The sequence below is a fragment of the Falco biarmicus genome, chromosome 9, assembly GCF_023638135.1.
Source record: "Falco biarmicus isolate bFalBia1 chromosome 9, bFalBia1.pri, whole genome shotgun sequence".
Classification (NCBI taxonomy): Eukaryota; Metazoa; Chordata; class Aves; order Falconiformes; family Falconidae; genus Falco; species Falco biarmicus.
In genome coordinates this window covers 50,811,216-50,834,694 of record NC_079296.1, presented here as the reverse complement: position 1 = coordinate 50,834,694, position 23,479 = coordinate 50,811,216, and the positions used below count along the sequence as shown (strand labels likewise).

The 23,479-nt window shown below is 39.0% G+C and overlaps 1 protein-coding gene across 2 annotated transcripts in view; it reads right to left on the bottom strand.

Moving 5' to 3' along the window:
- The window catches only part of TACC2 (transforming acidic coiled-coil containing protein 2), a 129,565-nt gene extending 106,994 nt beyond the window's left edge, over positions 1-22,571 (bottom strand). For both annotated transcript variants that reach the window (XM_056351544.1, XM_056351545.1), the window contains exons 1-2: positions 22,500-22,571; positions 9,741-9,913 (exon numbers count right to left, since the gene is read on the bottom strand). In XM_056351544.1, the coding sequence (XP_056207519.1) occupies positions 9,741-9,913; positions 22,500-22,532 (206 nt within the window). In that variant the 5' untranslated portion in view covers positions 22,533-22,571. The remainder of the gene's footprint in view (positions 1-9,740; positions 9,914-22,499) is intronic.
- Between the last annotated feature and the right edge of the window lie 908 nt (positions 22,572-23,479).

Below are 23,479 nucleotides of genomic sequence, written 5' to 3'. Positions count from 1 at the left end.
CCCACACCCCCCATCCAAAGCAAGGTACACAGACAGCACATTGTCAAATGCTCAGAAGTCAGCATGATGGCGGTGCGCTCTGGTTCCATAGCTGCACAGGGACAGGTCATTCATAGTGAGCCCATCACTGGAGCTTTGCCACAAACAATTCAGAAATTCAAAGTGCCCTACAGACTGGAGCTGTAAAAGATGCTTAAAACACCTTCTGTAAGGCCAAGCACAGACTGGATGTAAGTAATCTCCAGAAATCCGAGAAGCCTCTCTCCCCTCCTCTGCCCAAGTTTTGTGCACAAAATACTTGATGGAGAAGTGAGTCAGTGACCAGCTCTCAGGTCCCTGCAGTTTAGGTCTGTCTTAATGCAAACACAGCCCCTTCAGTAAGTGTTGGAGGAGTGTTGAAGCCCCACGCTTGGGCTGTGCTGCAGTGCACAAAATGCACTTCCAGGTGGGGTCAAAACCCCTCCTTACACTGAGGACTGCTCAATGCAACAAACAATTTCTTTATGAGAGGGCTGCATGTGAAACTGAACATGAGTCTGTCTTGGATCCTAAAAACTTTCTTCAGAGTCATTGCAGTGGAAAATAAGTTAGTCTTTAAAGAGCTATTGAAATTTGCCTATATTAAGGGTAAGTCTCAAATCTAAGGTAAATTATCTATAACATGCAATTTGTATGAGGTTTAAACAAGTTTCAGCAATGCTTGGCATCAGTTTGAGCATTTAATTTGGAACACCAATAGTTTGAAAAAACTGTTTTGCTCAAAGGAGTTTTTCTTTTCCTAGCACACTGAAAACACCTATCCATATAAAACTTACTGACACTGGGAACAACAGAGATGGCAATATAGTATTTGGTATCTGCTGGATCACTGACAACATGGGGCCTGATGAGACATGAACAAAACCCAAGCAGATGCCAGGAGGCTTTCCCTAAGGAAGGAATACACTTTATCATTTGACATTCATTTTGCACTCAGGGAAGCTTAAAGAGGAGCCGAAACCACAACACTGAAATGGGGAGGGGATAGAAAAGTGGGAGTCAATTGCCAGCCCAGCTTTTTGCTCCAGTTGCAGGTTTATTTTCTTACTGATTAAATTGCTCATTAGCAGTTGTGTGCCCAGGGTTCTTCAGACTGGAAGCATGCTCCTGTCAGAGATATGGTGGTCAGGGGAAGAACAAGCACAGGTGGAGGCTGAGGTGATGAAGCCCTCTAACCTCTGTGAAACTGAGCTTTGGAAAAAGTAGAAAACATCACCTACAGTTACAGCAGTTTCTCCTTATTGCTTATCTTTAGCCCCTTATTCTTTACACATTGTTAATCCCATCTGTCAACTGAGTTGGGAAAAGCATAGTAATAAATCTGGGAATGAAAGTTGGTAATGTTCATCATACAGATCATGTATCATTATGTATCTGCATTTTACAGATTCTAGCTAACTAAATTTCTCTAAGACCTTTACAGACATGACTTTATTACGTTGGACTTCTATTTGCAGCTATCAACTATGAAACAGTCCCAAACATGTCTGAAGTGGTTAAATTTTCTTGAATAAAATTGCTAAACCCATGAACTATTTACTGCCATGCTGGTAGCAACTTTGTAAAGAGACGTAGTAAATCTGTGACTTAGCAGGTTCAAGGGCAGATGACAATACTATGAACTAAGCTATTCACTGTTATGAATCAACTAAATGAATTTTTCTGGTATTTGATAATGCTGAAAACTCATTCATTTTACTCAGGAGTAGATGAAGGAATTGGGACAACTTTGTAGTTAATGTATGCCCAACAGAATTAAAATGACAGTGCTGGCACAAGCTGTGACAGCAGCTTAAACTATCATTCTTAGAATAAAGTAGTACACATTCATCATCTGTGCTACTACAGCTTGTTCGATGTTTTATTCAGGACATAACACAGAACTGAAAGGTTTGAGTTTTCAGTCATAATAAGATATATCCAGATTGACCTGTTGGGTATCTCCATTTATGTTTCTCCTTCTGGTGTGGGTAACAAGGGAAACTATATAGACAACATTTCCTACATCTTCCTTTTCATTTTTTGTAATCTTGCTTTTCTGTCTGCAAGACACTGCTGGGGTTAGACAAACATCTGTTGGGAATGATTTAAGCACAGTTGATCCTGCTTGAGGACAGCAGGACCGGCTAGTTGATCTCTTAAGTTACACCTAGTCCCATTATCTTCCACTCTTTTTGAAGGGAATAACACTACAGGGAAATGACACTGCATGCTGAAGGTAATTACCCTGAGTAAAATCCAACCTACACGAAAATGTATTAGCAATCAATAATTACCTTCAGGGAGTATGTACTTTCAGACAACCCATTAAATACAATCAACATAAAGTTACGACCCTAAAAGTTTTGGGGTTTTTTTAAATACAGGAAAATAAAATGTGTTCTTTTTTGTGGTTACTTGATCTCTTTTGTTTGTTTGTGATCTGAACTAGCTTGATATTATTAAGGGAAAAAATAATTCATATTTAAAAGAAAACATGCAAATGACAAAGCATGAAAGAACCTTAGAGTTCCTCATAGTTCGTGTAAAGAATAATTTTGCTAGGAATAATTGCTGCATATAATTGATGATACGTTAAAAAAAATTAAAATGCAGTCATGCGAAGACCAAGATGCATGTGCAACTTTAAATATGCAAGTGTCCCTCTACACTCAGGAGTTATCAAAGAGAACTTTTCCCTTACTTAGAAGTTAAGCACACAATTAAGGATTTGCAAGTTCAAGGCCCTAACATACTGTTCATATGAATGCTGTCCTTCCAGTTACAACATCAAATAACAATGAGTTAAATCTTTATATGTCTAAAATGTTTGTATTGCATAAATAATTACTGAGAAATTGTTTGTTTGGAAGCACATTGCAAATGTACCAATTAATTTTTAATGCCTGTAGTTAAGCTCTTCCACCTTCAGAATATATTGTGGCAAGTTTGAATTATCCTGGAACAATTTCAGAGTACTGCCCCGTTACTAAGATGTTTATTAGGACAGCACTGCCTGGTTTGTGTTTAGGGTGCGAAGCTACGAAGGATGTTAAGAAATTGATGACTTATGTGCATCTCCCATAAATATTTCCAGATTAAGAGCCATACTCAATTTACCAGCCATTAACACTTGAAGCCGCAACTTCAATTACTCTGTTCTCCATCCACAGCAAAGGCAAGGGGACAGAAGATAAAACCAGCAGCAGCTAGACCCAAGTTCTCTGGTGTTTACTATCTGGGGGTGGGTGGGTGGGGAGGAGCAGGGAGTAGAGATGGCGAAATATGTTAATCCTACTTGATAAAAAAAAAGAAATGATAATCCAACTACAGAAAATCATAGGTAATTTTATAATTCCCTTTCTTATCCCTTTGCTTTCCTTCTAAAACAGGCAGTAGTTGCTGAAAGGACAGGCAGCCTTTGCAACCCAGTCACACTTGTGAGGGAAAAACACCAAGGGCTGAAGCCTATGAAAGCCAGATGTCATGTACGGTTGCCATCCACACTGATGTAACTCAGAGCTTGAGTGCTTATATTCCCAGAAGTATGAAAGCCTGAAATCTGAGGATGAATTTAGAAAGCACTGAAGGGGACAAATGCACAGCCAGCTCTGCAGCCATGGCACGTGTATAGCTGCTTCTCAAATGTTTCTGTTCTGTTTCCTCTGACACATGAGAGATGGGTTTATACGTTTGGACACACTGTACTGGAGGACTTGAGTAAACTTAAAGAATTCAGCATTTTACTCTGTCCCTAAGAGGTATTGAAAGTTAATTAGGAACATGGAAATAATTTCCACATTCTCTTTACAAAAAAAAAAAAAAAAGAAAAGAAAAAAGAAAAAAACCCTCAGAGTTTTAGAGGCAGAGCAAGCCACTATTTGAACTTTCGAGGGTAAACAAACACATGAGAAATCCATCACTGCTAAAGGGCTGCTAACAGCAGCCAGCTTCCCCCACCCTCCCTGTATATCTAAGCTTTCAGGAAAAAGTGAAGCAGGAATAATGACCTATATGATCCTCCTGGGAACTGTCCTTCCCTTCTCCCCCCACCCCCATTCACTTTTCACCTCCTTGTTCCATACGGAATGAAATGCAGGGCCTGCAATATTTTAAGTATGACAAAACTAAATTATTCTAACATTAAAAAAGTAAGCTGTACTACTGCTGCAGCAAGTAAACATGGCCAGATCTTCAGTTCCAGTTCCACAACTGGCTCCTGGTTTCCATCTGAGGTATCTGGAGAGTCAGCAGGAAGCATGGCACCGCACAGATGGTCCCACAGGATGTGTGGCAGCTTCTGCTCATCATTCTGCAGCGGTTCTGTGGGTCCCACAGGATCTGTGTGCAGCACTCCAGGTGGGAGAGCAGCCAAGTTCATCTATGAAGAGTGCTTATTCCCCTGAACTGCTTCTGGGTGTGTACCTTTTAAATTGCTGTTTCTGCTTCTTCCTAAACATGCTAGAAAAAAATGTCTCTCTGGAGGTAGAGCTGTCCAGCTAAGGATTCCCAGGCATTTTCCTGTGCGTGTGCATCAGGAGAAAGGCATGGTTACATCTCACACAGACACCAATGCAAGGCCTGACGCTTGCTAACTATAGTTCAGCAGCATTTTTATTTCACAAGGGAAGTTTACAGATTTATTCCTGCCCAGTGTTACTTTTCACCATACAGAACTGGTGAGAAACAGGTAAAAAAATTTTGACTGGAACAGAATTTTTTAAAATAAGTCACAGACGTTTTGAATTCCAAAACTTATGAATTTGAAAGAGACTGAAACAATTTCTGAGAATTTGTGGAGGATGGAAGAAAGCCACCCACCCAGAAGACTGGAAAAAAGCGGACATGGTCATTTTCCACACAGAGGTACTCCATCTGAGGATGGCAGGTCATACACTGTGTAAGAGTGTATGACCTGTAAGAGTTCACTTCAGGATGGAGAAGGTGCATTCAAAGCAGCATACAGGAGTGAGTTAAAAATAAACAGCCTGGAATCTGAAGCTTCAAAGATTTTCCGTTTATTGTCTTCGCTTCTATTTTGGCAGGATATAACTTAGAAGCCACCCAAAACAGGAATGTGCCAGCAGTCTCAGGAGTAAGGCTAAATAAAAAGTAATTGCCTGAGCTCGTGCCCATCTAATACATTTCCTGAAACAGGAATCTTATGAATCCCTTCAAGCTGACTCATCTGTGTAACATTCATCTCACATGAGTTACAATTTTGCATGCTGAAGTATAAAGCTGTTTTAATCAGCTAGAAGGTAAGTCTAAGTGTTGTTGGTACTCACATTTTTCAAAGGAACCCCTAAAGAACTGCAGCTATACTATTTTCAAGCAACGCATTTTGCAAAATGTAAATTGGTCACAGAACAGTATAATATGACTAATACTAAAATAAAATAAAATAAAATTCAAGACTGCACTTGCCAAAGACAAGCCAAACCACCAATATTCAAAATCCAAGATAGGAGACCCCACTGCACGGTCTCCATTACTACTGCTGGCCCATTGGAACACCAGTTTGGATAGCTTAATGTGGTGGGTGGGTGACAGTAGAGCCTTGTGTTAATCAGCTGTACTCAGTTCATTGTTTCAAACCACATCAGTGTGTAACTACTTGCTTCTTCAGTTAACAAAGTCTTCCAAGAGGCTATATGCAAAAAGTGCTGATGCTAATGTAAACCATCACACACCGCATCTCAGCTCCAGTGTTCGTTAGTTTTCCATTCCTGGTTAATACTCCTGTACCTGCTTATAGCTGGAGCCTCAACTTTTGCCTCCACCTAAAATCCAGACCCAGAGAGAAAAAATTATCTGGCCCACTTCTCTGTCAGAAAAGTTCTGGCTTCAGATCAGACTCTATTAACCAGTTATCCCTACCATCACTACAGTAGGAAGAAGAGACATACTTGCTATTTTGCAGTTAAAAAAGAATATTTTGAAAACTACTATCCTGAGTCCTACAGTATGCTAAAGTCTAGTCACGAAGAATGGCACGTTTTGGAAAGGAATAGCATAGACACAATAATTTAAGGGTTAAATTGTATTACACCAAAGTCACCAAACAAACAAAAAACCAGAACGTGCTTATAAGTTTTGCAATGCATTTAGTAGATTTCTGCATTCTCAAAGGAGACTCCACCAGTAAAACAGGCCACTCCTTGTGTTAAAAGCCATGGTCATGTCTTCAGCCAAGACCTTGTAGCTTTGTTTCCCACAGAGGCCATTTTTGATGGCAGGACTGCCCAACCTTGCCCACAGGATGAAGATACAAAGGTCCATCCGTATGTAGATGCAAGACTGATGAGAAATTCTAGAAGTTTCAGGTCAAATATTCAGGTGATGAGGCGCTGAGAAGTTTACCATGTCCTTCCAGTACTGACAATGATACAGATCTGTCTGTGGGCTGTATTAAATGGTTTCCCATATCTAAGCGACTAGAGAAACTCCAAGCTCATGCTTTCTCCTTCGCAACACCAAAACCCACCCAAATTTTGCATCCCTCTTCTTTCCTAGCTGTGCCTGCACATGCATTTTATCAAGAATGGTTTTTACCAAATGGTTGGGTGAGAGCAACAAAATCCTGCTGCATGTATGAATACAGCTTCATTCCTGGCTGCTTGATACCATTTTGCCACCTATTATTTTTTTCTTGGAGATAGAAGTAGAGGAATACCTTCCTCTTGTTGATCAGGGTAAAAAAACCTGCCTTCCCTCAAAGTCTCCTCCTTGATTTTATATATTTTGAGCTTTATAAATAAACCAAACATCACAGAAGTGATGGAGAGCTATTTCCTCAGGGCTCTTGGGTGACGCCCTTCTGATTTTGTGTACCTGAGTTCCTTACCTTTCCACAAATGAATACAGCAAGAATGTCAGTCTCTGCATACTTCTTGCTGCTTTCTGGCAACATCTAAGAATCTCTTGCTCTTTAACATACTACACTGTATATTCTATACTCATATTGCAGGTGCAGAAAATTAAATTCAGATACATTAGTAGTTTGATAAGGTTCACTCCTGGGAGTTAGTGTTAGTTCAAGGAGTTGAACTTTTTTTTTGTTTGAAAATTTCATTTTCTAAAAAATGAATTTTCCATTGTGTTTCACAGTGGCACTCCCTATCAGACTCCTCGTGGCTAGTTAGAAGGCCCTTTATAGGGAGCCATTGCAGAAAGCTGTGTACAAATCTTGTTTAAAATGTGGACAAGAAAGTAATTGTACAAAGATGCTTTCTGAGAAACTACAAGAAGATACACAGTTTAAGCCCTCTGAGGTGAATTCTGCTGCTGCTGCATTAGCAGGATAGAGGCAGTATGTAAGGCAGGCCTTGGCAGTTGATGGAAACACTGTGTTAGGTGAGTGCTGGTACAAATGCTGTCAATCAGAGGGTGTACAGGTGTTGCAGTTCTAAGTACATAGTCTAATACCTGTCATTTTGCAGTTTCACAAGCAACTCTAATTTGCAGGAATGTTAGTCCTGATAGGCCTATAGTAAAATTCAGCAGTTAGTAATACTCATTATTTCTCTCTAACTTTTTTCCTCTTCCCATAATACAACTTTTATACCGATAAGAATAGTGGAAAGTAACTATTTGACTGTCACAAATCAGAATGCATCACGTTTTAAGTAGCTTACAAGAAATGTATATTTTCTTCAGTTAGGACAGCATGGCTACTCACTATTACACACACATACAACACAAATGTTATGCACAGAACTGTTGAGATAAACTAGAAGCTAGAGGATACATGCAGTATTTGTTAACTGAAATAACAGATTAACAAAATATGCATCTAAAATTCTCACCCTGTCCAAGTTTATATCACAATTCCAAACTCAATTTTTTCTAACTAGTGTGAATGACATCTATGGCTTTCCTCATTTGACATGAAAATGGAGACACACTCTCAAAGACATAAGGAACTCATCCAAGGAAGAGCTGTTTCAGGTATAGACCTGGTGCTGGAAAGTGATCCCACATTAGAAGAGAGAGTCATACATCTCTGTGAAAGAAGCGCAACATTTTGTCACTTTAACCTTCAGCCTTAAATACCTTTATCATTGTAAATTAACCTTGCAGTCTTAGTCTTACTCAGACTTCATTATTTTCAGTAGATAATTAAGATGTTCTAGTTGCAGGCAGAAGTAAAATTAATAGCAAATATCTTCCTCTGTGTGTACTGAAGCATGACAATCTACTGAATGGTAAGAGCTGCACAGCCCAGCCAAACTGTCTCTTCCAGAAAGGAAGCTGCTTTTTCTTGGTAAATCTTTTCAGATTATGTCACGTCTTTAAATTTCCCTGAAATGTCCTTGATGTGGTCAATAATATCTTAATACCTGCATTTGGACTTAAACTGCCACAAACTATTGCATATCAATAATTTTAAAATAAAACAGAAAGAACAGAACAGAATCAAATCAAATAGAATAGAACAGTATATGGAAGGGGACCTACCATGATCCAACTGCCTGACCACTTCAGGGCTGACCAGAAGTTAAAGCATGCTGTTAAGGGCATTGCCCAAATGCCTCTTAAATACTGACAGGTTTGGGGCATCAACCACCTCTCTAGGAAGCTTGTTCCAGCGTTTGACCACTTTCTTGGTAAAGAAATGATTAAACTTCATAATTTATTGTAGAAAAAGGAGAAGAGTTTATTTCCTGGGACAGCATTAACTTAACAGCATTTTAAATATTTTACTTGACTACTGTTTGTTCTTGTTTTTAATTTCTCAAGTTTACATTTTTCAATCAGCGGCAATCAGAAATGGTAGCCAGCATGGGTGGAAACAGAAAAAGGCCCAAATCACACATACTCCACTTGAAAAGGATGTGGCAAATCTTTCTGCAGTGACTTCTCCAATCTTAAAGAAAATTTGTGAAAAAACTTAAAAACATACCCACGGCCTAAAAATCCTACATGTTTATCAGCAAGTTACTGCTACTCCTTTGAAGCTGTATTTTTCATTCTATCCCAGGTAACACTGATGATCTGGAAAGTATTCAGCCCTATGTTAAAATCGTGCTGGTATCAGAGAATTTCTTCACTGCAGCAGGTGAAAACCCTAGTAGCATGGGAAAGTTCAGGCATTCAAGTAAAAAGTATTAGTGCTTCAGAGAAAATACTCCTTTTGGGATATTTAATAAAATCCAGATTATGTTACCCTCTGCCATCCTTAATAGCACTGAGGAATACCTTAACTCTGAAAGTAGTCCTATGTATTTTTATACATACATATATATGTATATCACCAAATCAGGTAAATTTTAAGACATTTAGAAGAGTGCAATGCTAATAAATATAGCTGGGTTGGTGTTTTGTAGTAGGGTTGTTATACAGAGCTGAGCACAGCATTTCGCAATTGTTTACAATTACATCTTCACAATTATACATGACTACAAACGACTGTTCAATGTTTCTCTTTGTCAGATGAGAGTTTATTAGTATGAGCAAAAAGAATAGAAAGTTTAGATCAAGGGTTACTACAACAGCTGAAGTCTTGTTTATAGTTATGCAGTAAGGCAAGAAAGTCAGTTTGGTAAGCAGTAAGTAGCCTTGTTTTATCAGGTTATTTTGAAGACTGCATCATCATCATCCATCAGGATGATAGATTTTGAATATCAGTTACAGGCAAACAGAAACTTAATGAACAGCTCCCAGCTGTCAACAGCAGCAAGGCTTCAATTCTATTCACAGGAAGGAACTTGATTTCTTACCTTGTAGGTCCTGGAATTGATGGGGATATGCTCTCATCATGTTGCACAGCAGCAGGAAGAAGAATAGGGATGTCCTGACCTCCAGATCTTTCTGTGCTGTTTTCCTGAGGGGCCCTTTTTAAACCATGCCCATTACCAGGAGGTTGGTCTAATTCTGAATCTTGTAGAGAGCTCTAGAATGAATGAAAAAATAACCCAATTTAAATAGCTACTGCTGTTTTTGAGACTACATAAGCTTGAGGAGTTTTGTTCTGCCCATTGACAGAAAACTCCTGTGGTAGATTTCACTACTTCAATGGAACTTACAGGTTCCAAAGGCAAGCCATTTTTTTTCTTAACTACAGAAAAACAGAAGGAAGTGGTTGAGCCAAAAATAAGTACTAGGAAAAGAAGGGGGAGAGAAGAATGCAACAATTGTTCTAAAGCAGCCAAGGCCTTTACTGACCCAAGGAGGGTATCATCTTCTCTTTTTCTAAGCCTGGCAAATGCTACCTTGCTAAGCAAATTTAAAATGAGAGAGTATGGAAAAAGGCTATAAACTTTGACATTCATAATATTAGCAGTATCTTTGGAGTCAAGTTGAAGATAAAGCCAATGTCAGTCAAGACCCAGCACTTGAATCCCAGTCCAGATTCTCTCTCTCCCACTTCAACAAAGCTCAGAATGCCTCTGAACTGCAATGGAAGGCCTGATTCTTCACCATGTTGCTTTTCTATAATAACTACTACACGAAATGCTGCAGTTTTTGTAGTGCTAGCTACGGAAATGCTATTACACAAATATGGCAATGCTTCATCACCTCTTCTTAAAGGTGATGGATCTTCATCCATGGAGATAAGCCTTTACATGTCTGTAAACATGACTCTGTTTTTTTGTTTTGTTTTGTTTCTCTTGCAAACTATTGGTTTTGCTCCAGGGAAGAAGAGAGTCCTGTGCAAGTGCCGGGACTGTCACTTGTTGTGTGTCTGCAAATCCCTGTGGTTCTACAATACTCCTATGGGGCTGCTTACAACAGGTAGTGGCATCTTCCTGGTGATTATTATTTTTTGCAGAAGTATCTTCAGAAGGCAAAAAAGAACTGGTAAGAGCTGCTTTGAAGAGTAGCTGGGGATGTTCTTCAAGTACAACAAAAGAACTGGCGAGAAACAATTAAGTGTAAAGCAAAAATAACACCTGAATGAAGAAGCTCTGCTTCAAATCCTCTGGCACATCAAGCAATAGTGAAAGAGAAGGAAAACGGCTTCATCGGATCACCCTCAACATACAGGCACTGTTATTTTAATTATTGACTGTAACTGTAAAAAGCCTAAGGCACACTTAATGTAAAGACACATAAGTGTACAGACTGACAACAGGAGAACTGCTTCAGAATGATGTCATAGATGAAAAGCATAGTACACAATTCCACCTGATCTCTTGGGCTTTTTTACTTTCAGTTTTTAGGTTTATTTTGTTATAGAAGTAGTCAATAAATTGCAGAAAGCTATTGTTCACAAAATTACACTTCTGGACATGAACATGGTGTGCTTTCATACAACCAAAGGCTCCTTGTGTTCAGAGCCAGGAGTGAGGGACACCCGGTGGACACAACAAGCCCATGTAATGAGCAATTGAAAAGGTCAGGGCATACTGAAAATAGAAAAAGACTTCCTTTAGACTTAAGGCAAATTTGATTAACTCTCATATCCTCTGCCTTCCCCTGGAGGAACCCCTTCACTACAGCTTTGTTTGCAGAAGTCTCCTTTATCACACCGCTTTCCGCTGGGATAGACCAAGGGTTCTTGGTTTCATGATTATTAAGCACTTACCCAGCATGTGCTGACATCTGGCATTTGGAATATTTATTTAGCTATAGATGTTGGCCCCAAAACCACAGTATACAGCAAAAAAATACTAGAACATCAAGATTTATACAAGGAAATTTGTTTCTTCCAGCCAGAAAAAAAAAAAAAAAAGAAAAAAGAAAAAAGTAGATCTTAGCTAGCTGACAGGGCTCTGTTTTGCTTTTGATGCTATGTTTTGGGCAGCTTTGCTTTTGTTTGCATGAGAAAGTTTGCATGGAGAGTTTATTTCAGTACGTAAATATGTGTGCAGAGAGAAAGAACTATGAAAAAATGTGTTATTACATTACGAAGAAAAAAACTCAATAAACAAAACCAGTGACTTCTGGGGCCATACATGATCGTGCTGGAGCACGTCCATGGCCCAGTTGCCACTCACAGACTACCACTATACCCACACCCCAGAGCCTACCCCACTTGCCAGTTAGCCTTTAGAAAACGAAGGAAGCCAAGGTGGGGGTATTTGTATCTTGGCAGAAAAGGAACTCCTCCAACTAGATGGGCCCAACCCCAAGAAGAGTCAGTCTTCAGAGCATGCACTGGCCTTGGCCCACCAGGGAAGAAAGACAAGAGCAAGGCAGCAGGTTGGTAAACTCACATCAAGCCCTGCAAGGCAGCCATGGTAGCACGCTCTTACTTGGTCAATGTATCATGTCCAACTGCAAGAGCTATAGTTGGATCAGTCTGGGAGGTGGGCCAAAAATGAATGCCTCACAGTAGCAGCCAAATTAAGAATAATTTTTAGGCCACTTGCAGACAAAAATGACCTCTTTTCCTTTCCCAGAAGGGCAGGGAGGGTAGGGAGAACCACACAAAGAATCCCAAGAAATTAGGCCAATTTACAAATTTGTCCAGATGCCTCCAGCAGTTGGCAAGAGCAGTGAGAACCAATTCCTTATTATTCCTTCTTTCTACTACCACCATCTCAAATTTGCTCCAGCTGATTTGGATGCTAGGCAGGAGGAATAATAACTCACAGCTCTCTTCAGAAGATGAAGAGCTACATGTTTGGCCTCCTTCTTCTGAAGCCTCTGTCACCTTTCACAGCAGAAAGGAGCACAGCAAATAATTAAGTCATTAACTTACTGCACTTACATGCTGCACACTTAGTACCCACACATTGCTTCTAATTAATTTCTCTTTCACAAGGTCAAATGTTTAACTCAAAGAGCTCCTTTAGGTTACAAACCTCTGTTCTACTGACCTGCAGTCATCCCACTTTTGGAGCCACAGCATAATAGGGATGCCACTTGTGCACAGGTCTCTAAAATAAAACTCCTTTCTGTGCAGAGAACCAGTATCCTTTGGATTGCCATCCACCAGAGCCATTAATCCCATGAGCCACATGATAACAAATACTTAATCAACAACACGGGCTCCATTACGGCTTTAAAAAGAAACACTACTAATCAGACTGTTGTATAATAAACCCAAAGGCACATTGCCACCAAAGCTCAGAGCGCTAACAAATACAAGGAGACCTAAGTCAGTGGTTACATCTCCTAGGTACTTAGAAGCCATCAGTACAATCAGCTCAGGACAATTTGAAACTGTAACATGGAGTCAGGCTCATTTGTCATTGGCTCCCTAAGTCTGGCACTCCACAAAACACTTTGGGGCCAGAATAAATTTGGTTAAAATTTGCTGGATTTTACTTCTACTGTTCATCCTCATAATTCACAAGTTAACTATATCACAAAGACATTTAAGTGCCTGCTATACCTGAACACTTCATCTTATCAAAACTAGGATGTTCCCATATTAGATGCAGGGGAGCACCCATGTCCCAGTGATTTTATCAGCTGTTACACTAGGTCTTAATATCACACCCTGGGAGGGGCAGATTGAGAAGGCAAGTAGAGTGATCACAACAAAACAGGGTAGTCATGTGCACTGTTTTGAAGACTACTTTTAACATTTTCCATAGGTTGTTTGGGGGGTTGGGGTGCTGGTGGGATTTTTTGGTTGCTTGGTTGGTTTTGACTTTTTTTGGCTTTTAAATAGTTTTGTGCTTTCAGTGATCTAATATTTTTATGTTTAAGAAGTTACAGTTCATCTCCCAGCCATCCCTTAGCAACTATCATTGGCCACAGAAAAATCTGACTCTCATTCTTCCACTTCCAAACATGATCAAATTTAACCCACGTTAAAACAAACTTTGCAATGTTGGAGCAGAGTCTGAATTGTTGACACTCTTCTTTCTTTACAGGCTGTCAGGAAAAGCAAAGTTGCCCGCTTACCTAGTAAGGCAAGAACACACATGGCCAGGAAAGTATATTTTCAAAAGACGCTCAAAGGAGGATTTTAACAATAATCTAAAATAAGTCTTGATGTAGATATTTAAATGTAAAAGGAACTATTAATATTCCAAGATACAGGAAAGCTTGATGCATTGGTCTACATTTAATGTATTAATTTAATCATCATAAAAGAATATGCTCTGTGAATCTGTGCCAGCCAGCAGAGAAACTTAATTCAATTTCTCCATTTTTTTCAAATTTAAGCTAGTTATGCAAATCGAGTGTTGAACTAGCTTTGCAGAGCATGCTTTTATTTTTAATTAACATCTGTGAAAACAATTAGAAAGACTATGTTTTGTTCACAAGCATCATCAGAAAGCTGCTGCTAAATAAATTACTTTTGAGGTTTCAACACAGCCTCTAAAGTGATTTACTATAGAAGCCTGTAGCTAAGTTTGCTCTATATTCATTTCAAATGTAGTATACTCCTTTTTGAAAAGGATTCTGAGATTATAAAAAGTTATTGAAAGACTTAAAGAAACAATTATATTAAGAACCAGAATACAGAGGTTCTCAGAAGTTTTTTTCTTCAAGCCCAGGTTTAATTAAAAAAAGAAACAACAAACAAACCAAGTTTGTCAGAGAGATTATAAAAACAACAGAAGGAAAACTAAACAGTTTACAGGGTTTTTTTTTTCATTTAAGACAGCATACTATTTAAATGAATAAAATAAAACTGATTCTCCTGAAATATGCAATATAATTTGCATTAAACCTTTCCACAAGCAGTGGACTCTGCAAGAGCACAAAGTAAATCTACAGGATCACTTCATTTGCCTGATGACTTTGAACAGGAGCTTAAAAGTTTAAAAAAAAAACCCAAAACAAAACCAAACCAGGAGAACTCCATTAACACTGTAGCCAAAAGGATTATGTGTCCTGTGCTGCTGTACTCTGGCTACAGTTATCATACCAGAAAGAAATTCCTTTAATGCTACATGGGAGCCTGTTGACAGCTCGGCTCCCAAAACACTGTCTCTCCCTTCCTGGTTCAAAGCCATAGCAACAGCACTAGGCAGTGCCACAGACTTGTGTTACAGCAATTCAAGAAGCCTCGTGTTTCTCAACAAGCCACCAGACTCCTGATCACAAAGCACAAACTGGGTCTGGATTTAAAGCCTAGCATTCACGCTCAAGCCCCTTCAAATAAGTGAATTTCATTTGATTCCCCTTTCTCCTTTCACTCAATAAAAGTTGCTGCTTCCTATTACATCTGCCCTCTGCAACATTCCTCCATTAAACACGCATCCTTTTATAGCAGTTGCTGGAACATGCCATAGCTCTGACTAGCTGAAAGTAAACTTTGAAAAGTTACACTGAATTTCCATTCCCTCCAACTCCCTCTGGTTACTGGGGGGGGGGGCGCGGGAGGAAGCTGGAATGATCCTTTACAAGTCTCAATCAGTAAACCAGAACTTACCTTTTATATTTCTCCATATCTTCCACTAAAAGTTCAGGGTTTTTTAATAGCTTTTTTTAAAGTCTGCCTGCTCTAAGTGTTGACTGTTCACTCCCAGGTGCCTCCTTCTCTGCAGGCATGGGAGCAGGCAGTGGCGGTGCAGGTGAATGCTGGGACGCAGAGCAAAGGTCAGCCCTGTGGCACCTGGGCTCCAGTTTCAGATCAGCTGCCAAGCTGGCTGAACTGGGAGGACGGACACATGGTCCCCGTTAGGGGCAGTTGGCCACATGTGCCCTCAGTCAAACACCTCACACGTGTACGGCTGAGCAGGCTAGCATCAAGCAGGAAAACATGCACATGGAGGTCTTTGGAAAGGTTTCTCTGTACTGCTTTGCAGCAATTGCTCATTTTGCTGCAGGACTGGTTGCAGAGAAAGGGACTGAAAAGTTGTTCATCCACAATCTCGATCAATAGGCTGTTCTTTGTTATTTTTGTTGTATTTCAGCATTAATTCTGTTCCTTGGAAACAGAATTGAGACACCAGAAAATGGCTTGCTGAGATTCTTAAAATTATCAAGTTTAAGAGTTCCTGAAACAGTTCCTGAATTTCCTACTAGAAATCAATACCAATGAAATATGAATAACACAGTCTATGTCACAGAAGTGGAAAAAAGACTAGTTTTAAAGGTTACATTTCCTAAAATCAAAATTGCACAGGACACATAGTTGGGAAATCATAGTTTTAAAATGGCTGTCGCAATTTTTAAAGACAGAGCAGGTTTTAGGAGCTACCTTTTAGTTCCTCTGGCTTTTTATTTTTGTTGTTCTGCAGGTACAGTAACTGAGTAGCAAATTAGATTTTCCAGTCTTTATATTCTTGGAGAACCACCGTTTTTCCCTTATTTGAAGAAACGGTACCAAAATAGACAAAAATTAGATAGTGAGTAGATATTGCTTTAACAACCAGAACTTTTCAATCAAACCAGCAAACACTGGTCAGCAAAACTGCTGATCATGGGACAGTAACAAATTGGTACCTGACTTATTGGGCCAAGCTTGAACTCCACGTGACAGTTAAGATCTCAATAACTATACTAAAATTTGGTTTTATTACATTGCAAAGGAGTTAAATTCTGATCTTAATAAACAACTTGTGCAGGAACCTGCATTATTCAGTGCCTGCCCCTTGTTGAGAGCGGCTGGAGTATGGGAGTTTAGAGAGGGGGATGACCGTCAGGACCACTTTTTTTTCCCCCCAAACATCATGACTGCTTAATTAATTGGATGCAATTATGACATGATCAGATGCAAAAAGCAGACTCTTTCCTTAAGGGAAATTCCATACAGAATTTTGCAATTACAGTAATTTTTTTCTTTAATCAGTAATTGTGTAAAATGCTATTTGTTCTGGCTTGATTTGTCTCTCAGGAGTAAAATTTTAAGCTCATGCTTTTTCCGATTAAAATCCTAAAAGGGACAGGAATGCAAAAATTTGCATTTGGTGAAAGTTACATTTAATCTGCTTCTTACAAATACAAGAAGCAAAGTGTGATGTGGTAACAACAGCATTTGAAAAATTCTGGCAACAATATTTATCCTAAGTACCTACAACTTTTTCTTAGAGGAAAAAAAGGTGGCTTTCCCTCCTGAGAAATACCTGTGCTGTGAAGATAAAAATAAACAGTGGCAAGTGGTGGTGGGGTGTGTGTGTCTGTCCGTGTGTATTTTTATATATAGTCAGTTTATTTATATACAGTCACCATCTTATCCTTGGTTTAGCATTCTTCACAAAACACACAACTTCTAGCTACAGCAAGAGCAGTTCAAACCCTCAGGCTTCATTGTTTGTGTTTATGACCCTTCCAATCCACTGAGGGCACTAAGCTGTTTATCTTCAGAGCCTCATAATGTCAACATAAGTATCTTTTCAACAACTTGCTTCTATGTTTAAGCCTTAAGTTTGAACCTACGTAGCATGAGTTTGCACAGGGCTAAGTGAAGCATAGCTATGTAACTGGCTTCATGGTTCTTTTTAACCTAGTCTTTCCATCCGTTTATGTGATTTATGTTCAGGAGACAAGAATAACCTGTGAATTTTCTTTTGCAACTCCACTAGTCTTGCTGCAGCTTCTTATTTTACTTTGTCCCTTTCCTGACAGTTGGGTGAAGGCCTGATGAGTACCTACGTTATTTTCTTAAGGATGGCAAGTGTATGCGATACAGCAGGAGAGAGAGAATAAAATTGATGATCTTGGGGAAAAAAAAAAAATCTTCACCACATAACTTGCAATCGTCAGTCAATATAATTTTAGCTAGAGCAGCTTTCTGACTAGTGATTCTCAGCAGCTTAACAATGAAACACTTGAGAAAATACTGTTAGATTCATATGAAGTACTATTGGGAAAATCCACTCCAAGTTGAGTTCTAAACTCTGTTGTGCTCCCCAGTCAATAGAGTTTGCTTACCGAGCAATTTCTAACTGCCCCTGTCTGTGGAAAATGTAGGTCCAACATTTTCATACTATTTCTAAATAGAGAAATGTAGTAAATAATTATAGAAGCTCTTTATAAATACAAGATGTTTTTCCTTTTCATCTGTACTCATAAGTGTGCATTTCCCACTATAAATACTAGTAGCTTTACAGATGCGATGGCAATTTTAACCATTAATTCAGAAGAGAAGGAACAGTCTTCCAACCTCCTTTTCACTATGCTTTCAAATTAAGAACCCTGCCACAACTTTGAATTTTATTCTTCTTTCATCCCCCCTCCTTCATTCACAGGGAAGAACAAGTATACTAATTATTCATTGCAGTAAGAAGTGTCCCAGAATTTGCTGCATTTGCATAAATGGACATATAATTCTCTGAAAACAATGTTCTTTTTGTGTAAATTCAAGCCAGTACTTGGTATTACTCACCATAGAATACTGGACCAGTAGTAATTATCATTGGAAGTAAGTATTAATGAATATTGTGACTGGAGGTGGGCTAGAACTACATAAGCAGTAATGGGCACACTGGCCTGTAGCCATTGGCCATCGACTGTGGAGCATTCTGCTGCCCTGTGCATTCCTGATCTGCAATGGATGAAATAGAAGGAAAAATGAAAGAAAATAATTTTGAGATAAAAGTGGTGCATCATGGTGGACACAACAAACGCTAAGAAAAGCTCATGTAGGGTAACAGCATACCTCATTAAAATGCCATAGGCAAAATTATTATGCAGAAAACTGGGAATGTATTTCTATTCCCAATTGAATATAAACAATGGAATATATACAAATGTTATTGCACTGTTCAAAAAGTATGTAAACACACAGTATGAACACCAAAGCTCAGAGGAATTTGCCCCATTATCATCTGTGGGAATGAAGAGTGAAGGCTGGGAAGCTGCTCATGTGCCCAGTGCATTCTCTGCTGATCCCTATAATACTGGGATCTGGCAGAAAAGCCGTACCAATTAACTAGTTCCGTCATTTTGCATAGACGTAAGGAAGTTGAAATATGGGAAAATAATAATGCAGAATATTAACTGCAGAATGTGCAGCAGATTTGTTCGTAAGAACTAAATGGAGAAATCCTAGCAGGAACACTGACGCTTGATGCTTCAGGAAATAGACTCTTCAAAAGTTGTGGCCTCTTTGGAAAGTATGCATGTGTTGAATATCTTACACATTTCACAGCAGAAAACAAGAACAAAAAAGATAACTACACATTAAGATATTTGTTTAAAAAGAAACAGACAATAACAAATGTGGCATAACCAGCTTTGGCTATTTACTTATTTAGAAAATATAGAAGAAAGGATAAAACAAAATATATAGAAATAAGTTATGTCTAACTGACTTTGAAATTCTCTTTTCAACTGTGGGATAAAATATGCACTGCTAGAATTTCAATTCAGCAGCAGTTTTCACCTTCAAAGAGCTTTACAATTACTTGGTAACTGACTTTAGTCACAAGAAAGGCTGTGAAAGATGACAGATCTCCAAGTGGCAAGAGTTAAAAACCTCAGTTAAGATTACTACATATTAGAAAATCCAGCCTATTTGAGCTTTAGAGAATTTTGTACTCATGTTTCCAATGACAGAGAGCTTTTTTTTTTTTAACATCCTCCACCCTCCCCTTCGGCAGATGCCCCTCTAGTAAATGGAAGGCCATGATAAAAACCAGCCATGAAAGGCAATAATAATCCTCTAATGCATAGTTATTTTGGGAGCTGGTCCTTGAGTTAACTGCACAAACCCCTGGAAGAGTGTGGGCATGGCTGGGGTGCAGAGCTAGTATGCTGGGCTCATGCTCCCTCACACAGACCACATGCCTCAAACTTTTTCGAGAACAGATTTGTTGGTTCTAGTCAGCTTGGCTTCATTTCTAAGTGTGGCTTTATTAGCTGGCATCTGTGCCCAGACTATCAAGAGGTCTAAGGCTGAGTAAGTGCGTAGACACATCTGTCTCTATGAAACTATGAGCTTTTTCTTTTTCTTATGGCTATGTAGATGATTTTTGAACATTTGGCTGTCCAGAAAAGCCAAGGAAAAGCCTGATGACAGACCTTGCCATTCCTCTGTGCATTTGGGTGAATAAAGGTGTCTAATGGGCACCACAATGGCTGAGACTGACACTTCCATGAACTGCAGTGCTTCTCATAGCTTCCCATTAAAGAATACCTCATTTACTACCCCTGTATTTTGCCTGCTAAAGGTTGGATCTCAAGGGTCAAACTGGGTCAAAATGTCTGTTCTTCTAGATTGTTTCTTTTTCAATTTAAACACATTTCTCTTCATGTGGAGTTTTGCTTTTCAAGGAAAATGCATGTTAAAAATAGCTTGTATTTAATTCCGCATAAGCCAACAAGCTGTGCCGCTGACAGACCCTTGTTTGGAAGCAAGCTTTGCTATCTGAAAAGGGCCGGTTACAAATCTAAAATCTTTCAGCAGTTTGGACTTTGTGTACTGTTACAGTGAAACACAACATGGTTAGTATATGTAAAATCACTTTGTTAAATATACTGCTGGCCCCAGCCTTATTTTATCCAAATATTATCTTTGCTCATTTTGACTAAATTTAGATTATATTTTCCTCAGAGGCTGATCTTTACAAGACAGATTGGGTATTTACTTTTTCTCTTAGTGTCTACTACATCCTTCATAGTAGCACATCTATTCCACAGACCTTCCCTCTTCGTAAATGAGTTCTAAACTTAGCACAGGCTCTCCCATCTTTAATGCAAACCATGTGTATGGCTTGCAAATGACTCAGCTGAGAGCTAGCGCTGTGCAATGGTGTTCTCTAATAAATACAAAAACAACTCATGTCAATTGGTACTGAATATAAGAACACCACCCACTGAGCTATTTTAATTGTGTTAGAGTTGGAAGGCAGCATGCAAAGGGGGTCAAATACAGACTGTTTCTCTAAAGCAGAGATTGCTATCAAAGAAAAAAGTTAAAAAAACAGATTTATTTTTTTTTTACAACTTGCTGAAAACTTAAATGAAGCTGCCTTGCAAATTTGCAGTCAGTGTCAAAAAACTCCAAGGCCAGAAGCAGATACATAAAAAGAGGAACGGCCAACCCTGATGCTAACATTTTGAAATGCAAACCATGCAAACCCATTTCATCATCCGCTACCTGCGGTGTTCCTTGGCTTGGTGGTATAAGGATGACTATCTGCCTTGGGAACTTCTGACTAAAAATGAATGTATTTAAACATTTCAGTGGCTGTAACAATGTTCACTATTCATTAAGCAATACTTTTTCAATAGCTGTTCAGCAGCTTAAGTGGCTTTTAAGATTTTATTAATACTTCTTGTTATTTCTCTGTTAATAGTGACTTTTAATGCAATTTGGATTTCTAGCATTTATTGTTTTGCTTTGGGGGTTTTTTGTGGGCTTTTTTTGGGTGGTGGTAGTGGTGGTATTTTGATTTAGTTGGTTTTTTAAAGTCTGAAAAAGAGAACAGAGCTTACTTCCCTTATTAGAAAATAAGAACTTTTTATTAGATTTCTTAATTTCAATAACTTTTAAGTAAAGTCTTCTCAGCCTCAGGAGGCCTCCTGAATAAATATATTTGACTTTCAAAAACTTCCTAAGTGAAAGCTTAGATAAAGAAGAAATTCTCATTACTTTACTAAGTAATGGGAACATATTCCCCTCTTCCCAACCTCTGAAAAAAGTTAGGACCAAACCCTGGGCTAACTTGGCCTGAACAATTAAGAATTATGGAAGATTTTTCTTCTAAAAAATTCTTTATGAAAAAAAATCTAACTTGTAATAGTGATTCCCTTGAGAGGGTCCACTTTGCATTGCACAAGGTACAGCACATCTGCTGAGACCTGAAGTGGAAGCAAAATGAACCCTAATGCATTTTGTCATCTACCATAATATATGGCAGAAGAGACAATGAAACATGTCCTGATATTTTAACTGTTGAAATCAATGAATTGCAATTTTTATTCAAGTTTATATCAACATAGTAACTTATAATGTAATTGTACACCACTACCCATAGCCATACAGGATCCCTTCATTTCAAGACTAAAAATAAATCACCAAACAACATGCACTGACAATGCACCCTTCTGAAATGGCTGTAAACTCCTGGATCAGCATACATTGCAAGGTCATTTCTCAACAAAAAGCTATAGTGTGTCAGAGCTCTGAGGGCACCGTAGGCATTGCCTGGCTCCCAGGGCCTCTCCCAACCCTGCCCATGGCCCAGGATGCTATTTCAGTTCTCCCAGGAACATCATCCCTAGCGATGCCATAGGATGTTGGTCTCCTGCTCAAGCACGGTCCTGCCCTGCCTGGCTATCTGCCCCCCACAGACTGCCATCCCGGCCCCATCTTGGCCTGTCCTCCTCAGGGACTTGCCTGATGCCCTGGGGCTGGGGCTGCCCCAGGCTGCTCCCTAGCCGTCCCCTGCCTGCCCTGCTGCCAGGCTGGGGAGGTGGGATTAGGCAGCCCTATTCTCCCTGTGGGGATCCTCAGTGGCTCCTGTCCCCCAGGGAGCAACCACCTGCATAGTGCCCTGATGCCATGTAGTAGCATCATTGCCAAACAAAAAGTTGCCTTCAATTATGATAAATGAGCCTTAAATATGAGTGTAACTGGGAGCAGAAGATAAATGTGGGATAAGCAACTGGTGAAACTGATTTCTGTAAAATTTGCTCTAGGCTAGTAGGGAAAGAAGATGCAATCACACTGTCACACTCACCTGATTTTCCACACTACTGTTCTCATTGCCCATTTTGATGTTGATGTCCAGTATCAAACAGCAATTAAAGAAAGATCACTGGAAGAAAAAAAAAGTTCTAAGTCTTCTGTAAAAAAAAAACAACAAAAAACCCAACAAAACCCCCTGGAAATTTTTGAGGAATGTCATCTCAGTCACCATATCAGCTGCCCCTCCTGACATTCAGTCCTACAAAGATTTAGAGTCATAAATCAGGCAAAGAACTCCTAATGTTTTTATTTCATAGTGTCTCTCTGCTGTCTTCCCCACACTGGCTCCACTTATGCTGAAACACACTCCTTGAAATAGCTTTATTACTGTTTCTGGATTATCCCATGTCATTTGAGCAGAAAGACATTTTCCTTGCCAAAGTTACTTTGGATGGACAGCCCATATGAAAACGTTATTGTTTTAACTGTATTCAAACTACTTTTATTTCTTGGAGATCCTGGGCTGAGCTGCATGCCCACATTGTCAGAACCACAATGTTAAACCTGACTGTTACTGTAACAGAAACAATTTCCTATAGATGCACTCAGCTTTAAGAAAGAGTAAATGATTTTTTTTTATCCTTATCACTGGAATTGTAATCTTCTTTTCTAAGGCACTATTCTGCTTACAATATTATGACCTAACCACATTTTCTTTACACTTAACACAATCTGCCAACCTTAATTACTACTGGTTTTATACTAGTTCAACCCTAATTATTTAATTTCAAAAAAATCCTCTAAGCATTAGAACTGTAAACATCAGCTCTAGAATTATTATCTCCCCAGGCATCATTAATTTCTGTATTTTTTTGAAAAGGATACTTAATAGTAAAAGTACATAATAAGAGATTCACTTATAAACATTTACTTTGTGTTCTAGATATTTTGGGACTCAGGCATTTAAATTCACTGTATTTTATTACTGGATAGGTGAAAATTATACACACTCTTCAATTATTTTTTCCAAAG